Below are 25,962 nucleotides of genomic sequence, written 5' to 3'. Positions count from 1 at the left end.
ACCTTAGCAGGGTTATTCAAAATACAACTGACCTCTTAGTATTACTGTACGTTTGCTTATTTTAACTACATTGATGATTTTATTCTGACAAACAACTGGGATTTTATTGTACACAGAACGAGACTGAAGCTTCGTGACGTAATAATTAACACCGGGGAAAAGACATTAGGCTTTGATGAGGCCTCCGCCAGAAACATCGGGAACATGGCGGACCTGTGTAGCACAGTTGCCTTACAGGCCCATGTGGAAGCGATGGTTGGCCGTACCGGGGACGGGGCCTTTCTACACGCCCAGGTCCACATAGAGGGGGTCCCATGCACTGCCTGATCAACACGGGGTCCTCCATCACCCTTGTCCGCCCCGACGTGTTACAGCAACCAAGGACAGACTAGAAAGAACGAGTTCACTCCGCTAAATCTCGTAGCCGTTTCAGCAGTAGAAGCCGTGTGAGTAATACTCCACATGTAATTCATCACGTGATTACAGATGTGTTATGTTGATTAGACAGTATGGTTGATCAAAGGTCAGATAATATAATCTATATATATATATATATATATATATATATATATATATATATATATATATATATATATATATATACCATGTAACCACTAGGGGGCAGGTTTACATGAAGCAGGACTAAAGATTTCAGACAGAGCTGTACAAATTTGACTCTCATTTCCAGTTTTTAAGGGTTAACTTTTTAGTATCAAAGAACAGACAATATTTCTATTAAATGGCACCCCACGATATCTTACACCCAGAATGCAGAAAACTTGGCGGGATTTTTACTGGCACGAAAGTAGCTGTTTTCGCTGATTCCAGTAGCTGCGCATAACACATTCATAATATATAAACTACCCAATTCCTCTTTTCTAAACTTAGGTCCTGTAAATAAAAACATTTCTCTTACTTCAGCCCTCCTGTTAAACTGCTGGCAGCAGTCTTGTGGTTTCTTATGGGGAGTAGGATGTGTACTGGTAATAAGAACCACCCCCGTTCTTAGTTTTCTAAACTGTACGGCAACTTAATTTGTGTGTTTAGTGGTTACGTGCTTTAAAAATCAATGATGCGTGGTATCAAATTACCAGAGGCATCACGCAAGCAATAAAGCAACAATGTAAACCAACCTGGGATTGTGCAACTGTCTGGCTGAAGGGAGTTGGTTGCAATGCAAAAATAAAATACATAATAATGATTATAAATAAAAAACCTTCTGTACGTTTTGTGTGGCAGGCAAGGTCAAGTTTATAATATACCAAAGACGTGCTTTAAAAGCAATTTATTCATCGCGAATAGGGAACTTTTTTTTTTTAACATGTTTCAACAAAACACTTAAGAGAAAAGATACGGGCCAAGCCCCTTGAGCTATACGTGACGTGTGTCAGGTTAGAGGGAACGTTTTAGCAGGAGATGTAACAACTGGAGGTGAAACGAATCGAGTTCCATTGCAATTAAACCGGGAGGTCAGTACGATCTGTACCGTGTGTCTGTCATTCCTACAAGCCCGGTGGAGTTGGAGAGGCGGAATGGATTGTTAAATCAAAGGGCTGTCATTCGTTACAAAATAAATCAGACGCAATACTGCATTTGCTAAATGGTTATTCATATTTTCAAAGCAGAGGTCATATTGCGAGGAAGTATAAAAAGCAGAAACGCACGGTAGGTACACACACCCGTTTTAAGACAGAGTCGTGTGTCAAGTTTCTGAACTTCGCTTTGGGGCAGGGGTGGTGGAGACCTGAAGACATGGATAAAGCCGCCAAAGAGGGACAGCTGTATGTCCAGCATCAGAAATTCGGCAAGGTAAGCAGTGAAATGTAACTCTTAGTACTTTTCTGTTATTATTCGACGTTTCCTTTCGTCTGCTTTCCCAGTGTCACTTACAGCTTCAAGCAGAGGCTAAAAATGTCCGAGGTCTGCTGTTTATACTGTAGGTTTTGCACGTGTACCGTAACAACGAGTTTTTAATTTAAAATCCCCAGAAAGCCTACTTATGCAGTCTGCAGTATGGTTGTGTTTGTGTCGGTGAACTCAGTCAAGTTCTCTGTCATCTGCAACAAGACTTGAAAAAGAGGAAGTTGCGTTCTTTGCAGAGGCAGAGAAAATGCTGTTTCTGTGTTGTTTAGTTTATATATTAATATGTTGTATCGGTACTAAGATTTTGTTGTTAAATTAAGGGTTCTATTCATGTGCCAGCTGTTTTCTTTCTTTCTTTCTTTCTTTCTTTCTTTTCTTCTTTCTTTCTTTCTTTCTTTCTTTGTTCTAGGTGTGCAACTTTCAGTAACATGCACTATAGCTGTTCTTGATACAGAAAACCGTATGGCAAATAACTTTTGATGCATTAACGGACACCAGTAGTTAGCATTGGTTAGGTTATATTAGTACTAGACTGAATCCAGTGAATACGGTTGTTACCTTTCGGCGCACTGTCACTCTAAATCATGTCCTTTTCATGATTCTGACCTTGTCCTGTATTTAGTTTTTTAAACTTGTTTATGAAAATGCGGTGGTTGTGTAGGCAGTTCTGGGTTTTGTATGTCAGATACAGCATGCCTGTCATGTGTAGGTGCTTGCCTGCGACTCACTGATGAAGGACCAACTGGGGCTTGACAAATGTCAGGAGTCTAAACAGACCCACAGCATACTGGTGTAACTCTGTCAAGCAGACAACCGTTTAGGTTGATGTGGTCCGTATTCACTTTTTTTTTTTTTTTTTTTTTTGCTGGAGTATAACCAGATGGAGTTTTGCTGACCAGTTTGTTCATTAATTGTCGCTAATATCTGGAATTCTGGAGGAGGAGGGGGGGTAGGGGGTATATGTCAAAAAACATAAGTAATACATTTTTGTTTTTGTTTTTTGTTATGTTATTTATAACTTAGATTTAGTTTTCATCCATATGAGTGTATGTTTTCGTGTGTCTCTGTACCTTACATTGTTGGAACCATCTGGTCAACACAATTTTGGTAGTAAGAATGAATACGTTCTTTGGACCAAGGCTCCAGTCTACACAGTGTGTTATATGTGCACTAACCTTAAAAGTAATTCATTTAGGTTTTGTTTAAATAGCATAAAACAAAATAAAGTGTTGTATTAATCATTATTACGACAATCTTATATATTTTGTTAAATTAGGTTATATCATAAATAGGGCCTCAAAATAGCGTATATATAATTGTAGCATGCACGGGGATGCAGCAGCAGCAGAGCTGGTAGGTGACATAATCACCTACAAAGATATAAGCCCGATATACGCCCCTTGCAAAGGAGTTGGCTCTTTTGTACAGCGGTATTGGAGCTATGCTTTAGTGCGAGATGTCCCGGTTTCGCGCCCGTCCTACGCCTTTGTGTGGATTGCCTCGCCCTGTCTAATCGAGATCGCTACATTGGTGTTAGAAGTGGATTGGTGGATATCACCTTCTCCGCCAACGAAACTGTACACAGTAAATTACATTTCCTTATTAAGTTACACCTGCTTGCGTATTAAAATAATTGTACCTCCCCAGTAAAACACGTGATCTTATTGGCTGGATATCCCTATCTACACCATTGTATGCAATTCCTTTGGAAATCATATGTATTGTCACTATGTTTAAAATGGGCATTTTGCCTCGTCCAACTCGTGAAACTTTGTTTTCGTACCTTGTAAGGTATGAATAGATGGCAAATAGTGTTTTCAATTCTAAGCATTATGCGACATTGCCACGCTCTGATAAATAAAACTGCTAAGCTTTATTTAAACCATTGATTATTGTTTTCAATCTAGATGTTTTCATGAAAAAAAATGAAATACACCTTGGTTAATGACTATGAATCTATATTCATACAAGATATGAAACCCTATTTTAATATTAGCCATTTAATAAGCTAATATGCGTACAGCTTTTGGTTACGTTTTATGAACGTTTAAACCTTAGGCATTGATATACAACTTGGCCAAAAGTTTTGCACCCCCCTATAGAATTAACACATCATGCTTTATAAATTCAAATTAAACCTGTTGAATAATGTTACGTTAACATATTCAATTACATACTGCTTTGTAGTTTTCCATATACGGACAAAAATTTAAAAATATGACATTTCGAAATTTAACAGGAAATACTGGTTTCCGGTAGAATTTTGCGATACCATTTTGTAGTTCTTTGATTACATGATGAATAAAATATATAAAATATGTTCATATTTTTTGTAATTATTTAATTTGGTCTCAATCCTAAAATTCTAGGTGCTGTAAAACTTTTTAGCCATAGCTGTACATAAAACTGAATCAGAACAGGAACGCTTGGCAAAAATTGAAAGTTTCCAGAGATATTTGTATTTTGCCGCAGTGGCAGAAATGTTCTGGCTAGGCCAGTGCTTCTTTCTGATCCCCCCCGGGTCTCTGGAACCATCCCATGGCATAGAACCCGATGGCCATTTGAACTTTGATGTGCACTGGTAAAGCATGAGATCTAGCCGTTTGGCTTTCAAACTCTCCCCTCGGTTCTTCACACAGGTCGAAAATTGCAGCTGTTATCTAGACTGAATCTTCTTTTCATCTCATCATTGGGCATGTTTACAAAAGAAAGAATGTTCTAAAGCAGCCTCGTTTTCTAGTTCATAATCTGCCAGGGCTACAATTAAAATGCATTTGCATTGGCATGTTCTGCCAATACCGCAGCCCCGTCCATGCTTTGTGTTTTGTGACGTGTTTTAAACAACATCGACTGAAAAAAGGTCCTTCTTTACACCCAAGTGTGTGATGAGTCGCGTTCCTTTTCCGACTTTAATAGTTAATGATATGCAAATTAGGATTTTTAGGATTTGTCTGATTGTGGAAAACAGTCTCATTTTGGTGTGACGTGATGTCATTCGGTTGTCGGAAACGATGCAATACGTATTTGATGAATCACAAACTGTAGTTATGCCATTCTTAATCTATTCATAATAATGAATTTTGAAACCAATACTTTGATGAACAGAGCCCAATATCTCCAAATAGAGTATTATAATACGCGTCTGACCACGTCTGGATCAGTATTAGGTCCTCTGCTATTCCTAATCTACATTAATGATTTAGATTCTGGTATAGTAAGCAAACTTGTTAAATTTGCAGACGACACAAAAATAGGAGGAGTGGCAAACACTGTTGCAACAGCAAAGGTCATTCAAAATGATCTGGACAAGATTCAGAACTGGGCAGACACATGGCAAATGACATTTAATAGAGAAAAGTGTAAGGTACAGCATGCAGGAAATAAAAATGTGCATTATAAATATCATTTAGGGGAGATACTGAAATTGGAGAAGGAATCTATGAAAAAGACCTAGGAGTTTTTGTTGACTCAAGTGTCTTCATCTAGACAATGTGGGGAAGCTATAAAAAAGGCTAACGAGATGCTTGGATACATTGTGAAAAGTGTTGAATTTAAATCAAGGGAAGTAATGTTAAAACTATACAATGCATTAGTAAGACCTCATCTTGAATATTGTATTCAGTTCTGGTCACCTCTCTATAAAAAAGATATTGTTGCTCTAGAAAAAGTGAAAAGAAGAGCGACCAGAATTATTCCGGGCTTAAAAGGCATGTCATATGCAGACAGGCTAAAAGAATTGAATCTGTTCAGTCTTGAACAAAGAAGACTACGCGGCAACCTAATTCAAGCATTCAAAATTCTAAAAGGTATTGACAGTGTCGACCCAAGGGACTTTTTCAGCCTGAAAAAAGAAACAAGGACCAGGGGTCACAAATGGAGTTTAGAAAAAGGGGCATTCAGAACAGAAAATAGGAGGCACTTTTTTACACAGAGAATTGTGAGGGTCTGGAATCAACTCCCCAGTAATGTTGTTGAAGCTGACACCCTGGGATCCTTCAAGAAGCTGCTTGATGAGATTCTGGGATCAATAAGCTACTAACAACCAAACAAGCAAGATGGGCCGAATGGCTTCCTCTCGTTTGCAAACTTTCTTATGTTCTTATGACATATTAATTTCAGTTTTGTATCCATGCTGGCAAATTGTGTGTCTGATTTAAGGAAAAAATCTAATTTAGTGGCATAGATTTTATCAAGAACAGCAGCTTTGTTTTCCATTTATTTTCATGATGTCCAACACAAAGAAAATGCACATTTGTTTTTAAGAGTCAGGTTTTTCCAGTAATAAGACCATAAACAGAATTGTAAATAAAACAAATTGTTAATAAATACAATTATACAAAAAACTATAAATAGATTAAAACAAATAAATAAACTAATACACAAATAAATTCTATCCCAGAATTAAAAACATGGTGCAGTGCAAAGTGGAATGTTCCCACGAGGTATACAGCGGTACATCTCCACTCGCCTCCTTGACTCGCCCTGCTGATGTCGACGCCCAAAAACCCACAATGCACAATCTGCACTGCCAAAACACTGCCTTGTTCTCTTTGGAGAGGAGAAGACTTGGGAATTGGCAAGCTGTCAGTCTCACCAGATGTCCTGTGGCGCTTGTCCTTCCTCACTGATCATCTACACTCTCTCTTGTCTGCACTGTCAAGCACAGTATCTGAGAAGTAGCCTATGGTAAAGCCCATTCTCGACCAGCAAAAAAAAAAAGTAGCTTGGTATAAGCATGGGAGAAGGACAATAAACTGCAAAGTCAATGTGCACATTTATGATAAATTTTTATAAGGGTTACGTTATAAAGAAGGGTTTTCATGACTTGAAACACTAACATAGAAACAGTTACAAAGCCTTAACTATTTTTAAATAGTCTGCTTTGATTGATTAAAGAATGCTTGATATTCACAAAACTGCTCAACCCATGCATTGAAACAGAGTTTAAGAAAAAAAACATTCTTTAAGTAACACAAATTAGCGACACACTTATTTATCACTTGTTGCAGTTAAGAAAAACAACTTAAATTCATGTCAGCGCATCCTGTCACTCTCAGAATTATTCATTTGATCATATTTGAACATTTCTTCACTTTTTACTGCACGTCATATTTTACAGTTGGTTGCAGCTATAGAAACATAAACCAATGTCTACAGTGTTGTCTTGATTATCCCAGGGTTTTAGTGTATGCTTCTTTCCGTACAGTATGCCCCCCTTACATGAACACGATATTAAGGTGATCAGAATCTGGGGGTCTGTGGAGATGTAGTTATAAGCACAGGATGGGCACATTCCTGCATCTTTGTAGGCAGAGGTGAAATAGCTTTGAGGGTGGGGACCTAGTTCCATTCACAGCTCATCCTCACCGAGATAGCTGCTCTGTTTATTAGAAACTCACAACTAACAGCAGGACAATAACCCAGCCGTCACAGTTTGTCTTATTTTAAATTCTAGATTTAAAGAAAATACGCTGAAAATGCCATGTGTTTAAAATTGTTATTCCAATATTAAATGAACAAAAAGAAGGTTGAAAAAAAATGTGATCCTGAAAAGCAAATTAACCACATTGTTCTATTCTGGTATTTAGTGTCTCGGAGGGGTCTCAGTCTGTCTCTGTCATATATGTACGTCTTGCTTCAATTTTTGCATTCATTGTACACGCTGGGATGTAGGTCACAGAGGTCTGCTTTCTTTTTTCCGGTAGGTACATTAAGAACATAAGAAAGTTTACAAACGAGAGGAGGCCATTCGGCCCATCTTGTTCGTTTGGTTGTTAGTAGCTTATTGATCCCAGAATCTCATCAAGCAGCTTCTTGAAGGATCCCAGTGTGTCAGCTTCAACAACATTACTGGGGAGTTGATTCCAGACCCTCACAATTCTCTGTGTAAAAAAGTGCCTCCTATTTTCTGTTCTGAATGCCCCTTTGTCTAATTTCCATTTGTGACCCTTGGTCCTTGTTTCTTTTTTCAGGCTGAAAAAGTCCCTTGGGTCAACACTGTCAATACCTTTTAGAATTTTGAATTCTTGAATTAGGTCGCCGCGTAGTCTTCTTTGTTCAAGACTGAACAGATTAAATTATTTTAGCCTGTCTGCATATGACATGCCTTTTAAACCTGGAATAATTCTGGTTGCTCTTCTTTGTACTCTTTCTAGAGCAGCAATATCTTTTTTATAGCGAGGTGACCAGAACTGAATACAATATTCAAGATGAGGTCTTATTAATGCATTGTACAGTTTTAACACTCAGTATTTTGTGACCTCATTGTCACATTGATACAACTGGGATAGAATGAAGAAATAAGTCATTGTGTGAAACCAGAGTGGGGGATATCTGCAACAGGAAGCCTGTCGCCCATGTCGGACTGCAATTCGCTTCAGAACTGTTCTTGTTTAACTGGGTTGTGCAGTCGTCTCTGACATCAGAGTAATGCAACCATTAGACATGCCCACTCACAGCATGTGACACATGGCCTGTGTTAGGCGAAAGGGACATCACAATGCTGTTTCAAGTGGCTGCTGTAAAGGATGCAGCTGCAAAACTGAAACGGTACAAATGCTGCTACAGAATAAACCTGTGCAGTGTGAATTAATGACAACCATTGAGCACAATGCAGCCACAGGAATGCATCTAAAATGCTCAAAATAATGTGTCTGCAGTACCGGGAGAGAGACAGAACATGCACAGTTACATTTCATACAATATAATACAATACAATGCAATGCCCATTTATTTTTATATCATGACATGACGTCCCAGAGTGCTGTACAAAGTTAAAAATAAAACAAAAGAGCACATATGTACAAATACGCTCCAGCTACAACGAATTATATAAAAGCACATTACATTTTTCTTTTCAATTTAGACTTAAAAGAATCCAGTGTTTCAACCTGCCTAATATGAACTGGAATAGATTTCCAGCTGGCTATCCATGTTATTCAGATTGATCTCTCCTCCAGAGCAAGCAGGGGCAGACACCCTGTGGTGTTTGTTTAGGTTGATGTGTCTTGGTGTACTGGCCCAGGCAACACCACTGACCCTTTCCCAAGTGTCATCTGCTTGCTGCAGACATCTCAGTCTGATTAATTGAATAATATGTTGTGCAGTGTAGCTGAGGGATGCCCAGGTACAATTAAGTACATATGTATGTGTGCAACACTTCTTTTTACAATGGGCGTAACTAGCAGTGAGTGCCTGTAGTCATCACTGTGTCATCAGTCCATTGCCGCTTAGCTCAATTGCATTTCAAAACAACATGGAAAACTTGGTGTAGTGTCACTGGCAAGGATGAAGACAGGGTAGTGTCACTGGCAAGGCTGTTTCAACCAGGAAGGGAGACTCAGACACAGAAGCTGCAGTTCAAAACGCTACTGCACTCTTTAATTAAACAAATGCATCAAGCAAAACAGACAAAACACAATTAACAAAACAAACGACACAAGGGCCAAAACAAAAGGTCATACAAAGAACTCACGAACGTAAACATAAGATGGAACACAGATCACAGCACTCCACCTCTAACGCCAACATCAATCCTAATCCTTTCTAACACCCATGACCACCTATTTTATACACCTAATTAATAACTTGATCATTTCTTCAGTTGTCGGCTCCAGCCACATTCTCACATGTTTCAACAGAGAGAAATATTACCCCTCCCTGCCAACCAAATATTCCCCACACAACACACACCCGTGCACGAGCAGGGCTTCCACCATGCCACACTGCCACACTTGGTTAGAAAGTCATGGTTTGCATTTACCAGCTGCTATTTGTAAATATGGAAAACTTCAGAAATACCACGATAAACTTTTAGTGGTGTGTTACTCTAGCGCTGTTCTCTTTGCTGCTGGCGTCATAAGGGCAGTGGCCCACTAGTATCTTATTTCATGGCTTCGCACTCATTTGTTTCTACAGGGTGTCCCATTTATCAGGCACCACAGGCAGTATCAGATACCCTAGCCATTAAGATACTCCCTGTTAAATCAGGCAGCCGCACCCCATTGACTATCTGCACCACGCATCAAAGTGATCTGAATTCGTCCCTCTTTCACACATGAAAGAAATCTAGAGACAGACAGTGTTATTACAACCAGTATTAAAAGTGAATTTTACTCAGTGAAGCTTCGAATGTAAACTGATTACAGAATACAGGACCTCTGTACATCAAAGATGTCTGGCCTAAATTTGGAATTTTGTCTGGGTGTGACACATATTGCTTCACATGTATCTTGCCTAGTATTCCTCTTTTTTATACAGTTTTCTGTTTGTCATCACATCCTGGTGACTTTTAAAAACTTTGACATTGAAAGCACCCTGTACCCTAATAAAAGTTTAACCTCAATATTTTTCCCATATCCTGCACTATGCATTTGCCATAGTTTAACCTGGTTTACCATGTTTGTTAACATGCTTTAGCATACGGTGCTTTACCGTGCGTTCATTGTTCTTTATTACACGTTGCTGTGCTTTCACTATGAGAAACTTTTATAAGGGCAGTCAGTGCAGTTTCATGACTTCCTATTTTTATTTCTATTTATTTAACAACATTTGATAGTCATGAAACGTTCCAGACTGAGAAAGAAGCTACAAAGCACTATAATCTTGAGCAGTTTCACTAGGGTTGAAAAAGCTGAGCTGAACTACAAAAATAACGGGACCGCTGAACAGAAGGGGGTTGTTAAGTGTAAAATCTCTTCAGAAATCCTATATTCATCCAATAGGAAACATTAATATCACTACTATAGTATTGACAACCCATTGCAGTAATGTTGTATCCTGATTGATCAAACTTGCTCAGTTTATGTGGACCTGGCATTTAATGTCCTGGGAAAACAGGGACAGGTGACAATCCCACAGTTTCACAAATATCAAACAGTGTTTTATTTTTAAAAACAGATTTTGAAAAAAATTAAAGGTTGGTTACTAGGATCCACTCCTTATAAAAGTGTAGCATAGTAAAGAGCCTAGCACAGTGTTCTAAAGCACAGAGTGTATGTATGGGAAAGCATAGGAAAGCTTTGTAAAGCCCAGAGAGGTATGATATAGCATGTTTACTGTTTTTTGCAACACTTTGGCCTTTTGAAGCAACACAGGTTGCTGGAGAAAGTAATAATAAAGTGAAAACGTGCTTGAATAACTTCACATGAATGGATTGTTGGGGGTTGCGTCTGAACTGTATCAAATGTCAGGTTCTTCCTGTGATAAACAGAACCATTAAACACCTTTGAGAAATGTGTGGGTTTTTTTTTTTAACTTACTGGTTTAAACTTCTTGGTGCTTCAGGTTTGCTGTGCTTCCTGTCATTGTGACTGGAGGAGACATATATATATATAATATGTATATATATGTACACCATTTTTATTCAGTCCTGTGAAGGCTACTTCGTCATACTGACCCTGTGAGGGTGGGTGCCATGTGGATTAGTGACACAGCAGTGTTTTTGTTTGTGTTTGAGACAGTCCTTCCAGCAGGAAACTTAAAAACTACCTGCACAGGTTAACTTCAGATAGCTCCATTTAGCCTGCATGTGGTGAGGGCTTGAGATTTTCACAGCTGCAATTATCCTTGCACTGCGTTATAGGCTTGCATCTCTTTGGAAATCCAGCAGTGCCTCTCTGCCTTGGCATGTTGTGCAGTTTCTGGGTGGTGCGCATTCAGCACTGTGTGCTCGCGTTTTATTTTTGTGTAAATATTTGTATTGCATTTTTAAATAAAATACATGCAATCCTTATAATAGTGTTGCAGATCGAACCCTGACATTGACATCGATTATCGTGCAAATTCTAGCGACGATTGTTGATCATTATCCAGTTAAAGTGTTAAAAAATAAATAAATAATAATTCGCTCACGGTAAGATTATAAAGGAACAATAAGCCCTCTTTTTATACAGCATGGTATAAAAAATTAATTCAAACAAACCCTGATGATTTAAGACACATTTAATAAATACAATGGCATTTAAATATAGCACTCTCCAATTTTCGTATTTCTACCGTCACTAGCCTTTGCCTTGTTTTGTGTAAAATCCGACAAATTTCCAGTGTAACGGTAAATTAAGAAAGAATATAAATAAATAAAAATCAAATATGTAAAATAAATAACGATCAAAAAGGATCTTACAATACAAACACATTCTCAAAATATATAACTTTAACTTCCATATATGTACAAATCTAAACCCACAACTACATACCCAAACCTTAAGTGATAATTATTACACAGCAGGAATAGTAGGATAACATGTTTTAAAAGTAATGTGTGTCTCTCTCTCTCTCTCTCTCTCTCATATATCAATTATTCTGAGTTGTCTTTGTGTTCAATCAACTGAATGTGATTTTCAGGAGCACCAAAGAATGTATTTAATGCTCGCAGTCCTTCTTATTGGTTCTTATTTCAATTTAAATACTTTTTTTTATTGTGTGTTAATATGCTTTGACTGAGTTCAGGAGCTGCTCTTCAGTATTAGTTGTCTGTCATAGATGTATTGTGGGCCAGAATCTTAAGTAAGTGCTGGCAGCTTCTCCAGCAGCTTTTATAATAACCCCTAATGTGATGCTGTAGTGCATGACATTAGTGTTCCACTGCAAACTTCTATCAGCCTTGCCTAGTGTTGTGTATATTTAGCCTAAGAAAGGGAATCTTTAGAAACAGTTTCATTGTACCCTCAGTAGAATCATAAACTGATGTACACCAGTGTGATCCATTCCCATAATCCAACGTATCCGATAGGTGGGTTCCTAATTTGTGCCCAATGTATTTTGAAATGACTGTCATTACGTGTGGGGTATGGGGGTGTTGGTAGAAGTGTCTTAAGGTTGAGAAGCCCTGTCCTAAATGATGCATTCTGTAACTGCTGTTCCTGTCTTGGTCTCTGGGAAAATCACTGGAATCTAATGCAATGAAGAACTGTCAAAGTGAAAAATGCTGGTGTACCAAAGGGCAAAGTAAAGCCTACTGTGGTGTAGACTCCGTATATAAACCTGTCATCCCATAAAACCATATAGTATAAAACAAACTGCAGGCTGAACCATTAACCCTGGCTGCTTCTGCAAGACCACTGGCGTTGTTCATAGCAGCCCAGACAGAGATTCTGCTCTTTCAGCGTGTGAGAGTTGGGTGCAAACAGGAAATCGGGCAGCTGTTAAAATAATGATGCTACTAAGCACTTATTTAAAATAAGTGGTTTTTAAACAAATAACAACAACAACATACAGAAACATTTTTGATTGATTTTGGCAGCAACCCACTAGTGCTTCTTCCTAAACCCCAGCCTATACAGGCCTGAACGTACAGGCCCGGTGCAGCCTCTTGCACACCTGCAGTATTTAAACTGTAGAGTCTGTAACACAGACGACAGGTGTAATCTGAAATGTAGTGTTCGCTCCACCCTTTCCCTGATGCATTGAGTTTTACATTTGAAAATAAATCTTCCTTGTGATGGATGCAGTGGAGGCGGCTGTGTGTTCTGTGGGTTAACCCTGGAGAATATAAGGACATGTGTGCATCTGTCTGTATGTCACACTTACATTGTCATACATACATACATACATACATACATACAGCGGATCTCTTTTAGAGGAGTAGGGGAGACCAAAAGGTTCTTGTTTCTTCCAGATTGATTTAGTATTTTTGTCATCAATAAGGCATTCTTAACATGTCTGCTTTGGAGTGCTGGATGGTACCACATGATACTGGTAATGTTTAACATTCATATAGCTAGCATATAACCTTTACATTTCCTTTTTCTAAAATTGTAAATACACAGAGGGAACAGGTGGTGTAGTTTTAATAAAAAGGTGGATTCATGAGAGGTAGCATAGCCAGCTTTTCTACCATAACTGTCATTCGTATTGAGTCACATCTGCCCTGTAGAGACAGGGGGAGTTTGGAATTTACTTTTCCATGATAATAATAACTCCAGCAGAGGATGTGTGTCACTGACGTGCTTGTTTTACTGCAAAAAACAAACAAACATACCAAGTCTTGTTTAGGTTCTCTTGTCAGTGGAAAGACAGTTTGAAAGGGAAGTTGATTACAATAAAATACAATACAGGAAGATAGCAAGGCCAGTAAGTCTCTTCCTCCTTCACATCCTGGTTGTCATGGCAACAGTGTAGGAGTGCAGTGACAGACGTGTGGATCACACACTGACACAATTAATGTGTGTGTGGGCATGTGTAAGGGCGCCCTGGTTCAGTCTGTGTCTTCTAACTCATAGTGGGACCAAAGAGCAACACACTGAATATGGAGGCTCTTGGTCCAGGGATCGGTAATGAGACTGTCAATGCATAGCTGTTTGACCCGTTCCAAGTTTTAATATGTGCTTGATTAGCCACAGTGTATAGGTAACAAGCTCAGGCATGTCTTATTAAACTCATAGCAAAACCAGGACTGGATCAAACTGCTATGCAATGGGAACCTTATTGCTATCGCTGCCATCTGTCTGTCTGATTATCCTTCTTTTAGGTCATTTTAGAATTGTATATCAAGGACAGCTTTCCAGTTTTTAAAAAAATATGTAAAACTTGCCAAGGTTCTTCTTTAGCACACACATTTCTTTAAAGTTTGAAGGTTTTGAGGAGACGAACTGGAAACGAACAGCCCTAATAAACTGCTTCTTTCTTTTTCCTGGTCAGAAATGGAAGAAGAACTGGTTCGTCCTGTACCCTGCCAGCCAGAATGGGATTGCCCGGCTTGAGTACTTTGACTGCAGCAATCCCAGCGAGAAGCTCAGCACCAAGAAACTGGACAAAAAGATCATCCGGCTGGCTGAGTGCATCAGCATCCTGCCTGCCATCACAGAGACCTGCCCCAAGGAGAATATGGCTGCCTTCTGTGTGGAGACCAACGAGAAGATCCACGTCTTCGCGACTGAGAAGCAAGCCATGACAGAGTGGGTCGAGAAGTTGTGCGAGATAGCCTTCCAGGTACAGCAAATGGGAGCATGGGGATGTTCATGTGCTGCTGTTGATTCATTAATCAGAGCAGATAGAAGGTTGATTAATCAATTAGCCAAGTTTTATGTTCATTACAGTTTTCCAACCTGTTAAATACACCTGTGATGGTCTGGAATAGATTACAGAATTTGAAAGACTGAAAAGAAGGCTTTCTTTCCCTCACAGGGGAGGTAAAGCGTTGTGAAAAGGGCCTGTGATACCATTTAAACTGCTGACACTTGCTCTGCAGTTTCTTACTGTACTTCCTTTTTATATTTTTAAAATTACGATTTCCTGTATTTTACGTAGTTGCTGGATTGTTTTCAGTGCAGAAGACATTTTGGAGAAAAAACTTTGTTCACTATACAAGAACAAGACAATTTAAAATTGAATTAATACCACTGGGAACACAATCAGAAACCCAACAAAGGACAAGAGGGACTGAACAAAGGACAAGAGGAACTGTCATTAACTAGTGGGAATGCATCAGTTTCTAGCTAGGCAGTTCTATCAGCACACAGATATTTTTTATTTTGCAATAAGGTATAGCAAAATGACACAAGACACACTGCTGTGCCTTCAGAAAAATGTTTTAAAACAGGTTTATTGATTGTTGTTATTGAACATCCTGCAGTGTTTATAAGAAATGAATTCTCTACTTTGTTTTGTAGTGTCCTGTTCATGATTCCTCCAGCAACAATAGCATATTGTGAGGACTGAAAACCAGCATTGTTGCAGGAGGGAACACGATCCGGATGGACTGCAACCCGTGTAAGAGAGATTCTCTTCCTGGAGTTCTGAAACCCTTTAAAAACAGTAGTACAAATCAGTCCTCTTTGGTTTTAATGCCACCACTACTGCAGCATTCCTCGCGGTTACCTCTGTTAGTCATAATCATAGAAAATAAATAAAGAAAACCAAAAGCCTTTATTAGATCGATGTAAATTGCACTAGACAATGGACCGTAATTAGTCCCATGGATGATTCTTTAATCACTTCACAAAGGGTCAGTACACTGTGTGTTTTGGTGTGGAATGTGCTTGTAGGCAATCAATACAATATCACTTAACACTGAGCTGCCAGTGACGAACTGGTAATTGTTTTGATCTTGATGCACTATATGGAGTGGTTGTCTGGAAAACCTTCAGCTGTTAGTGACACATTAACCAGACCAGATGCGGGGGGAATTAAAAAACACGCAATGAGTGGGCCTGATTCTTAAAGCTCTTTTTACAAATTGTCATTAGCTCCAATTACAATTCTAATACAACAAATAAATAACTTACTGTACGAGACCCTACATTGAATGTTGTTTCCCTGTTTGAGAAGTTTGATTTAAAATAAGTCAATTGTTTTTTTTTTATTCCTAATCAAAATGAATTGCTGTTTTTTATTTCTACATAAAGTTAAAAATAATGAAATCACACCAACTTTCTTTGCCCAAACAGCCTGAGAAACCACAGGAGACTCCATCTTCTTCAAGAGTTCAAGGTGGTTTACTTAATTTATGCAAGTCCTAGCTTAATCGCATACTTATGTACTCGCTGCACTGCCTTATATGAACCTATCTTGCTCTGAAAAGCGGTCTCCATTCAGAAAATACTGTATTCCAATTAAATAAACAGCATTGGGAAGAACTGTCTCCCAGAGTTATGTCCTATTTAAGCAGAAGTCACAATTATCAGCCTGCCGAGTACGCAGCGCCAATTGTATCTATTTACTTCCAGACCACAGACACTGACCTTTTCAACAGGAGTGATGTGTTACCAGGAATAAATAACTTTAGAATTAATTTTATTTGTTTTTTGCTGTTGTGATAGTCTACACTTGTCTGGCTGCACTGACCATTGCTAGTGAAATTAGGTTTAATATTTAACTACTGGTACAAACCAATGGCTAAATGCTCATGTGTAGAGCTTATGGTTGCTGGTTCGCCCTGTTCCAGTGCTAAAAACATGCTTATCCAGTGCTTATCGCTCTGTAAGATATAGAGCAGTTTGTGACTGGGGTCCAATGTAACACTCTGTGTTGTGTTCTCAGTCTGCTAGCTGCAGGGTGAGGTTGTTTGTTGTTAACACAATCTTTTCTTAGAACATTTGAAATGAAAGTGAAAGATTTGTTAGTGTTGTGGAAACTGGGTTTACACTGCAGGGTGGAAAGCACTGGAAGCACTAGGCCATGAGTAATAAAAACAACAGTGACAGTACCAATACTAATAAAAGGCAGAATAAAAAGAATGCCACTCCTACTAGTAAGAACAATACTAGTATTATGAGTCAGTTTCAAAACCCCGAGACGATGACAGAAGGAAACACAACAACGAGATCTGCGATAACTATTGAGGACGTGCAACACCTGGTCAAGAAAAAAGATGAAATAGAAGAACAGATTAAAGCTTACTATGACGTTCTGGAGGATCAAAAGGGTGTTGGCATGACTGGGCCATTAGTGGATGCAGAGGGCTTTCCACGAGGAGATATTGACGTCTACAAAGTCCGCAGTGCCAGACACAACGTTGCGTGTTTGCAGAATGACCACAAGGAAATCATGTAGCAGATTGAAGAGGCGCTGTACCGGCTGCACGCCTACGAGAGAGAGAAGCGTGAGAAGGACGAGACCCAGGCTAAAGCAGAGGCGCCCGAGCAGAACCGGCCTCTCCCCCGTCCCTTCGCTAAAGTGGACGCTGTCACGCCGGGCTCCCCAGCCAGCATGTCTGGATTACAAATTGGGGATGAGATTTTTGAATTCGGCACTGTGAATTCTCAGAACTTTCAGAACTTACAGAACATTGCTTCAGTGTTGCAGCACAGCGAGGGGAAACCCCTGAGTATAGCTGTGATCCGCAGTGGAAAGAAGGTACACTTCGGGCTGACCCCACAGCGATGGAGTGGAAGGGGTCTGCTTGGCTGCAGCATTCTCCCACTGCAGAGATAAATACGAGCGAGGCATCAAAACCACAACATCAGTAAATGCTCTTCAAAACCTGCCACTGAACCATTTTATTATTTAATAAGGGAGCAGTTGGACTGGTTGGATTCAGTGGTTATGCTGTGATGTGTGCATGATTGCTTCTGTTATAGAATGGAACCACATTGCTTTTGCCAAGACACCTGGACAGGGCTGCTACCTGTACAGGGACCACGTCTGTAACTAGCTGCTACATCTCAAGAGCCGAGTTCAGGATTGACTGACATCATGCTAGGTAGTGCTGTGCAAAAGAACAATAAACACTGTTTTGCACATGAAAAAAAAAAAAAAAAAAAAAAAATTGCTTCTATTAACAAACTTTCAAAGACTGTAAATCATGTATGGGACACAGTCAAAAACGTCAGCTTTGTGGAAATTTGAAAAAGTCTCAAACGTGACACGGACAGAGACATTGGTGCCGATCTCTACTGTAAGGTGGGAGGGGGGGGGACTAAACATGTGGCAATTTAGGAAAATAAGGTGTGACATCACAACAAATTCTTATAAACACAGATGTATTGAAACGTATTAAAACGGTATTGATACGGTAGTGATAAGAAATGTTCTAATGTTAACCCCTGTAATTTCACCCCTTTTAACCACCCCCACCCCCCCCAAGACTTGTTTGTTTCCTAAACGACAACTATATATTAGTTTCATTTATCATGCCTTTGCACAGAAAAAGCACAGTACTGTACTTCCTTAATTGAGCCCTCGCAGTGTAACCAGGGCTAACGTGTGAAACCATTGGGCTTGAAAACACTGTCTTATTGCTAAAAATCGGTATAATACTTGAAAATGGCGTAGACTGTTTTAGATTTTGCCGCAAAATGATTCTTAAATTCCCTTTGCTGCCAACTTCTTTATTACTTGCATCTGCAGCAGCAGGTTTCTAAGAAGTAGAAGTTGGAAACAGATTGTGTATCGGGTCGAAATTACACTAGTCTCAACGTTACTTTCGCAAAACGATAAGCTACATTTCATCAAAACATTTTTCTATCTCAGTTTTGTTTTCACTTTGCGTTTTTTTTACCCGTCCCCTTATTAAACATATTCATGTCAAAGCGTTTTTGGTAAATAACAGAAGCTTCATTACGTTTCCCAAAATCATTTGTGTGTAAGATAACCACAAGCTAACCATTCTGAATCATAAAACAGTTTAAAAATATTAGTAAGGTGTCGTAAAAGTGTGTGTGGTGGGGTGGATAAATTCCTGTACTGTCCCCCCCCAGTACGAAGAGTGGGTGCGTCTTGACCCCCTCGTCTCCCCCGTGATCTGAGCCTATGGAGAGAGAAGGACATGACCGTGCAATCCAGCTTCCCCCACTGGAACACAGTGCTTTCTTGATGTCTAGTAACCTTGCTTGTTAAAATCAGTTTGAACCAAGTGTGTAACTGCAGCATAGAGGCATGTTCACAAAATGATCAATGTTCTCCTGTTTACATTTGAAGTGGACACATGTATTGGCAGGGACAGGATCTGTCAGGTATGTAGAACACAGCTGGCACAGTTTGTCTTTGGCTGGTTGGAAAGTGCTGGCTCATGCATTGCCTTCGTAGTGTGGTGAAGAATCCTGAATCCTATTGAAGAAAGAGTTTGCAGGTCTGCCGTGTGTATTTGAGTTGGAGGCTGGTTTTGCCTGTGCACTAGCCTCTCTCTCTGTCTGTCCTACAAATAACTGGATTTCAACAAATCTCTCTCTCTCTCTCTCTCTCTCTCTCTCTCTCTCTCTCTCTCTCTCTCTCTCTCTCTCTGCTTTTCAGGGGAATATAGGAGACCTGAAGCGCAGCAGTGGCTCAGACTCCAGCAGCCCTTCAAACAACAAGTCTGAGATGGAGATGGCTGAGAACCTCATCTACTACTCCCGGGATGAAGGTAGGGCCTCCGCAGGGCACGTGCAATCAATCAATCAATCAATTAATCACTTAGCCAATCGCTGTGGTATTGAAACCTGTGGAGCCCACTCCATGTTTCTGTTCTGTTTCATTTTTTTAATAACAATATTTAATGATAAAGTATGGTGTCCATTTGCTCAAGAGCCTTCAGTTGGCTCACATTCTGTTTATGAAATATGATTTGAATTTGTTTTAAACTGTTTTACCTGCATTATGGAAACAGGCATGGAGATGCCCTTGCAGAAGTTTACCACAGTGAAAGCACACAGTAACTTCACAGTTTTCCCATGTTTAGTTCTCTGTTGTGTTGCTTACACTCAAACCTGCAGTGGGAGCCTCCAATACCCTTGCCCCACACTCAGACCCATGGAGTGGCAGAGACAAAATGTTAGAAGAGCTGCTGTTGAACAGTCAGACAACGAGTGCTGATTTAGCAGGACATTCCGGTAACAAGAAGAGGAAGTTGCTTTAGACACACATCAGCTGTGCTTCTTTCAACAGTATCACAGTGACCCAAAAAGGAGAGGGGTCACTTTTCTAACACATCCAGAAATGCAGAAGCTCAAATTACATTTAAAATAAATAGTCTGCACTGACTGATTTGACAGCACATACATCAGACTTGATGAGCCCTTTAAAAGATATTTAGTAGAACCTTTGGGAATGGAGGTTGTGTGTAAGTCTGAAATGCCTGTAACTGAAAATTAGTTTTCAATGGTTTTAATAGATGTGGACACCTGCTATCTACACCCTAAATCTGAAGAATAATACAAGGATACAGCACAGTAATGCAATACTCATATTGTTATGGTTCAAAAGTTTTTAAAACAGTACTATAAATGGAAAAATGCTAAATTGAAGTTACCATTGGGATTGAGTGACAGCATACTTCCGGTTGAAAGTGGGGGTTCGGTAGACCAGGTAGTTCATAAGTTTCGTGTTAGGAACCCTGGGTTTCTACTGTACTTGTTCTTTTGTTGTTGCTGTAGTTGCATGTGTGGCGAAGGTAGCACTTGGGGAAATAGGAACAGTATCACAACTGCATGTGTTACTTGCCGAGTATGCAGGAACACTTCCTTCTGTAAAACTAAAAACAGCAGATTAGTTGCAGTGCTCCATACCCCCCAACCCCCAGCTCCTTTTCACACTTGGGTAGCCATCATTTGCAAGGAGTATTTTGCAGTTACAATAAAAATAAAGGTGATTTTATGAAAGTTTGATGCAAGTCAACGGTTCACAACTTCCGCCTTCAAGATTCACTGCAGGCTGGGTTTTTGTTACTCAACTAGTTAATTCACCCTCAGATGGTTTGATTAACTAATTTAGGACCTGCTTAGAATCAAGAACTGGGTTGCAGTGGCTCCTGAGGTCCAGAGTTAAAATTGTGCACCACTGATATAAACCCTCTTGAACATGTCTCATTTGATTCCGGAGCCTGGTCCATGGTGCCTCGGGCACAGTTGGCCCTGGCTGCCTGATTACTGTCTGCATTTATTTCACAGTGAGCGAGTTCTGGGTGTCGATGCAGAAGACGGAGGCGTCAGAGCGATGTGGGCTGCAGGGCTCGTACTGCCTAAAAGCTGGCAAGGAGAGCCTGCTGCTGAAGGAGCCCAAGACCAAGCAGACCCTCTTCGCCTGGCCCTACAAGCTGCTGCGCCGATACGGGCGTGACAAGGTGAGTTGCTGGACGAGACAACATGGTCCTGTGCCGTGCAGAGTTTACACGCCAGACTCAGTGGGATTCAGAGGAATCAAGGCTTTTGAATCTGTGTGCACTTAAATCAGATTAAACCCACACAACTGGTTTACATGCAAATTATAGAACGGTCCTCTAACAGGTATCTTAAACCTGATTTGATTGTGCATGGAAACAAGGTATTTGTTATCTGAAAATAGTTTTTATATTTAACTTAATGGAACTACATCTTATTTTGTGTGCTCTGCAAAGCTGGTTTGATTGAGCTATTTTATCATGTATCTCTTGTAACTGTGTCTGTATTTCTAATGACTATATAAGTATATATATATATATATATATATATATATATATATATATATATATATATATATATATATATATATATATATATATATATATATATATATATATAATAATCTATCTATTTGTGTAACGTGCTGTTTCCATTCTGCACCGGTTTCCTGCAGTTAGTTCTGCTCTCTGGTTTTCCACTCTCGAACAGCAGCTGTGCTGCAGCCACGATGTCAGAGGATGTGGTTCAGAACGAATAGCCGAGGCAGGGGCCTCTGATATGTGTCACAGGCTTTCATTCAGACCTGACCAGTACACAGGCTATCAGAGTAACATTAATAACATCATTGACCCAGGGCAGCAGAGTGCTGACCTCTACCCACATCCCATCAATGACAACAACAATTGCCAACACAGCCGCCATAGTTCAAAATAAAACCAACTGTCGGCTCTATCGAAATTTAATGACTGCTGTCTCTGTCCATGTCTGCAATTTTGTTGAAGTTTAAAATTTGAGTTTCTATTTTGTTATTTGTAAATGTGTCATTGTTGGGTGTTAAATAGTTATTGATACTCTCTGTAATAACTGGCAGTTGAAACACATTGTGCTGGATTCTCAAGAGCTATTTACACCAAATCGCCAGTTTTTTTATAATGGGTTGGAAAGTGCACCAAAAAAGAGTTACCCCTGTCACTTTTTCATAAAGCATGCTTATTTCTGCATGAGCTTCAGCCTGTTCAGAATTTTAGACCTGGCTAAGCAAAACACAGTAAGATTAGTTAATCAAGAGTAGTGCTTGTTTTATCTTGTTTTCAGCTCTTTGTCACATTCTTGCAGAGCTAAGACAAACACTACATTGCTTTACTACTAATTTCAATAATCACTTAAAATGTACTATTTCACTTTAATTGTACTGTATATTAACCCTTCGTTGGCGTAATGAGATGCAAACTTACCTGTCTCAAAAGCCTTTGAAGTACCAGCGCTGGATAAGCCACTGACACTAAGCAGATTTCATTCATTTAGCTTAATATTACCATCAACCATCTTATTTCTGTGAAATAAAAAAAAAAATGTAAAAAACTTGATAAACCACGAATATTTCCATTTTTAGAAAATTGTATTCGGTTGGTAATTGGATACATAAAGGGTCATCTAATGAAAATGACATTTTTCCAGGACATTCCTAAATGTGCTTCTCAGTGTTATGAAATTTACAGTAAATACTGTAGGAAGTATCTGTAAAGAGTATAGTTAGTGACTGACTGTGTTGTCTCTTCCAGGTGATGTTTTCATTCGAAGCCGGCCGGCGCTGTGACTCAGGCCCGGGAAATTTCACCTTCGAGACGAAGCAGGGCAACGAAATCTTCCAGATCGTGGAGGCTGCCATCAAGGAGCAGAAGGCGCAAGCAGAGGAGAACCGTCAGAGCTGCCCCTCTTTGGACTCGGACAGCCCGGACAGCCAGCAGATACGCAACGCCATTGCAGAGTCCATGGGACGGGGAGGGGGAGGGGGCACAGCATGGGCACCCCAGATCATGGAACCTGAGTCAGACACCCCTGCGGGCAGCAAGTCAGGCTCGGCTGACGGCATCTTCACCAAGAGGGATGGGCGGCAGGCAGAGGACAAGCTCCTCAAGGCACGCAGTCTGCCTGATCCTCCAGGCCTGTCCTCTAAATCCCCCAGCACTCCTCCTCGCTCCCCCCTGCCCAGACTCCCCAAGAGCTCATCCCTGTTGGAGGACCAGGCTGGCCTCTACTCCGAGCCCATGGATGCGGTGCGACCACCCAAGCCCTTCATGGAGTCCCTGTACTCTGACCCCATGGACAGCATCAAACCCCCGGCCCCTGCGCCCAGGCAGAGGCACACCACGGACGAGCCGAGCAAGCCATACCCCCTCTACTCCGATATCAATGACCAGGTCACCTACAACCTGGCACAGAAAACGCCCGGGTTCATGTTTGAAGGAGGCAGGAACGGGGGGGCCAACCCCGAGGAGCACATTTACGATGAACCGGAAGGGAGGGCCAGGCAGCCATCACCTGCTGACAGCTCCGTGTACGATGAGGCTCGCCTGGGAGCCAATGCCTGGAGGAAGCAGGGTTTGGATGATCAAACAGGCCATGAGATCCCCTACAACCCCAGCACTGATGACTACTGCGTGCCACCCTACGTAAATCAGCAGCAGCCGAGACCCAAGGGGCCCAAACCACTCCCAGCACCCAAGCCGCAGATAGGCAGGAAAGAACCACCACCTTTGCCCTTGGGCAAAGCCAACTTCAACAACTCTAACAGCAAGGACATTTATAGCACAGTGATGAAGAGCAACAACCTCAGTCTCTACCTGAGGAGCAGGGGCCGGGAGGACTTGGTAGAGGCTGGTGTCCCCAGGTCACCAGAATCAGTTTATGAGGACCTGGGAAGCCTTTAACCAACCTTCTTGGATAGTCTTGCAGGAAGTGAAGAGCTGGAATACTTTTTTCCTGGCCAGCATTTAGTAATTTTTCTTGTGTTCTGTGTGTTCACACACCTGGGCATGAATCTGCTCCTAGACCATCAGGAGCAATCAGCAGATTTTCAGCAGTCAGTCTGCCAGGTCACTCCCAGAGAGGAACTGCACCCACTTGTCCCCAGCTGGCACTGGTACTTTGCACGTTTAGAGAAAATTGCTTATCCAGTTGTAAGGAAACTTGGTTAGCATGTCTTCAGCACAAGTTATTGAGAGTGCCATGATATGAGGGTGCATGGCGGAGCCTGCCTGTCTGTCTGCTGCTGCACTTATTATCAACATGTCTCAAGGTTCAAGGTTTAAATGACATTTTAAATGTAGCCAAACCTTAAATCAGTCAATATGTGCCAAATTGAACTGCCAATCTGGGTCTTTTATCACACCCTGGTAATTTCTGTAATCTACCATTGCATTTTTTTTTCTAGGCATTGCATTTGACCTGCTGTGGAAGAAAAGCTTTGGGAGCAGAATGGTTTCCGAGTCATCAAGGATTACAGTTTTAGCACTGCTAAGCCAACTACAGCACTGCTTTCTAATCCTTTCCCTTAATTTTTTTTGTTTTTGGTGGATGGGAAATGACCAGCTACAGTACCTAGCTACTGACATACAGTATCAGGTCAGCCAGGAATAAATACTTTGGGAGAGTACTGTAGATTTATTTTTTCTAAAATTTTTCCAATCCATAAACCAGGGACAAGAAGTGTGCCATTTTGCTTGGGTTTGTGAGCGTCATAGCAAGTGACAAGCGTCTAGCCTTGGTATTGATAAATACTCCACAAAGCAAAGACTGCATGTTTTAAACACCCCTTCGACATGAAACTGCTGCGGCTAGAGATGGACTCTTGATTGCGATTGTTGCTTACTGAAATGCCATTGTTTCAGTGGTAATCTGTAGGCTGTGTGCTTTTACATGATATCAGAAATACTTATGTGTTTAATTGATAGGGTGAGTAAATCCTATTTTATTAGCATTTTATTAATACTCCAATCAGTCTATTACCCCTAGTCACATTGGATAATGTGCGATCGTCACGTGTCGAAAACGTGACTGTATATGAAGTAAATGGGGACCAGATTGTTTCAATGTGTGTTCATTACCATACGTTATTAAGGTGAACAAGGTGAAAGTCAGTCAGTGCTACTCATTTATGGTACTTTCAATACATTCTAGTGCAGGACCTTGTTCCAACTGTGCCTTTTAATTTTTTAATTGAGCAGTCCAGACTCAGCCTATTGACATAGCTGGAACAAGGCAGAGGATTGAAATGGACTGACTTACCCGGCTTACACTAGCTAAATAATGCATATCATGAAATGCTGAAATCATTAATGAAGTCCATTGTGTGCTTTCAATACATTATTTAGGAAGTGCAGATTGGTTAAAATAGACACAGATGAGGACCAGTAGTCTGTATGTATTTTTTTTATTGTGTGTTTTAATGTATTTGTTTTCCATTTCATGTCTGCTCACTGGTCAGACATTAAGGTACTAGCTTAACTGTGTTAAAAACCAAGAAACCACTCCTAACAAGCACAGTCTAACATGCTTCATCAGTGCCCTGCTGAACCGCACCAGAAAAATATCCAGACACATCTTCACTGGATTTACGTGGGCCTGGATTTGCCGCTTAATTTATAGGGTTATGTTGTGAATCCCCCTTGATTTGAAACTAAATATCACTATATGTGATTTAGGATTAAAACGAATGAATACACTATGTTACACAATTTTTGTTCCTGGGTAGTAAGTGTTATTTCCTAATTGCTTATGCCTCAAAAGTATAGAAAATGGCTAT

General features: G+C 40.3%; 1 protein-coding gene and 1 pseudogene across 1 annotated transcript; both read left to right on the top strand.

Annotated features, from left to right (window-relative positions):
* The first annotated feature begins 1,119 nt into the window (after window positions 1-1,119).
* dok1b (docking protein 1b) lies at window positions 1,120-25,962 on the top strand. The gene is made up of 5 exons (XM_041218513.1): window positions 1,120-1,809; window positions 14,503-14,793; window positions 19,534-19,645; window positions 21,168-21,340; window positions 22,940-25,962. The coding sequence occupies exons 1-5, from the start codon at window positions 1,753-1,755 to the stop codon at window positions 24,086-24,088; spliced, it is 1,782 nt and encodes a 593-aa protein (XP_041074447.1). The 5' UTR covers window positions 1,120-1,752; the 3' UTR covers window positions 24,089-25,962.
* On the top strand, window positions 16,230-19,480 carry LOC121294624 (annotated as a pseudogene).

Source organism: Polyodon spathula, chromosome 2, assembly GCF_017654505.1.
Source record: "Polyodon spathula isolate WHYD16114869_AA chromosome 2, ASM1765450v1, whole genome shotgun sequence".
Taxonomy (NCBI): domain Eukaryota; kingdom Metazoa; phylum Chordata; class Actinopteri; order Acipenseriformes; family Polyodontidae; genus Polyodon; species Polyodon spathula.
The sequence above is the reverse complement of the archived record's forward strand: the minus strand, read 5'-3'. Positions and strand labels throughout refer to the sequence as shown.

Coding starts and splice junctions, on each gene's coding strand:
- dok1b (XM_041218513.1), top strand. CDS start 1,753: ATGGATAAAGCCGCCAAAGAGGGACAGCTGTATGTCCAGCATCAGAAA. Junction 1,810..14,502: donor AGCATCAGAAATTCGGCAAG/GTAAGCAGTGAA, acceptor TTTCCTGGTCAG/AAATGGAAGAAGAACTGGTT. Junction 19,646..21,167: donor CTACTACTCCCGGGATGAAG/GTAGGGCCTCCG, acceptor TTTATTTCACAG/TGAGCGAGTTCTGGGTGTCG.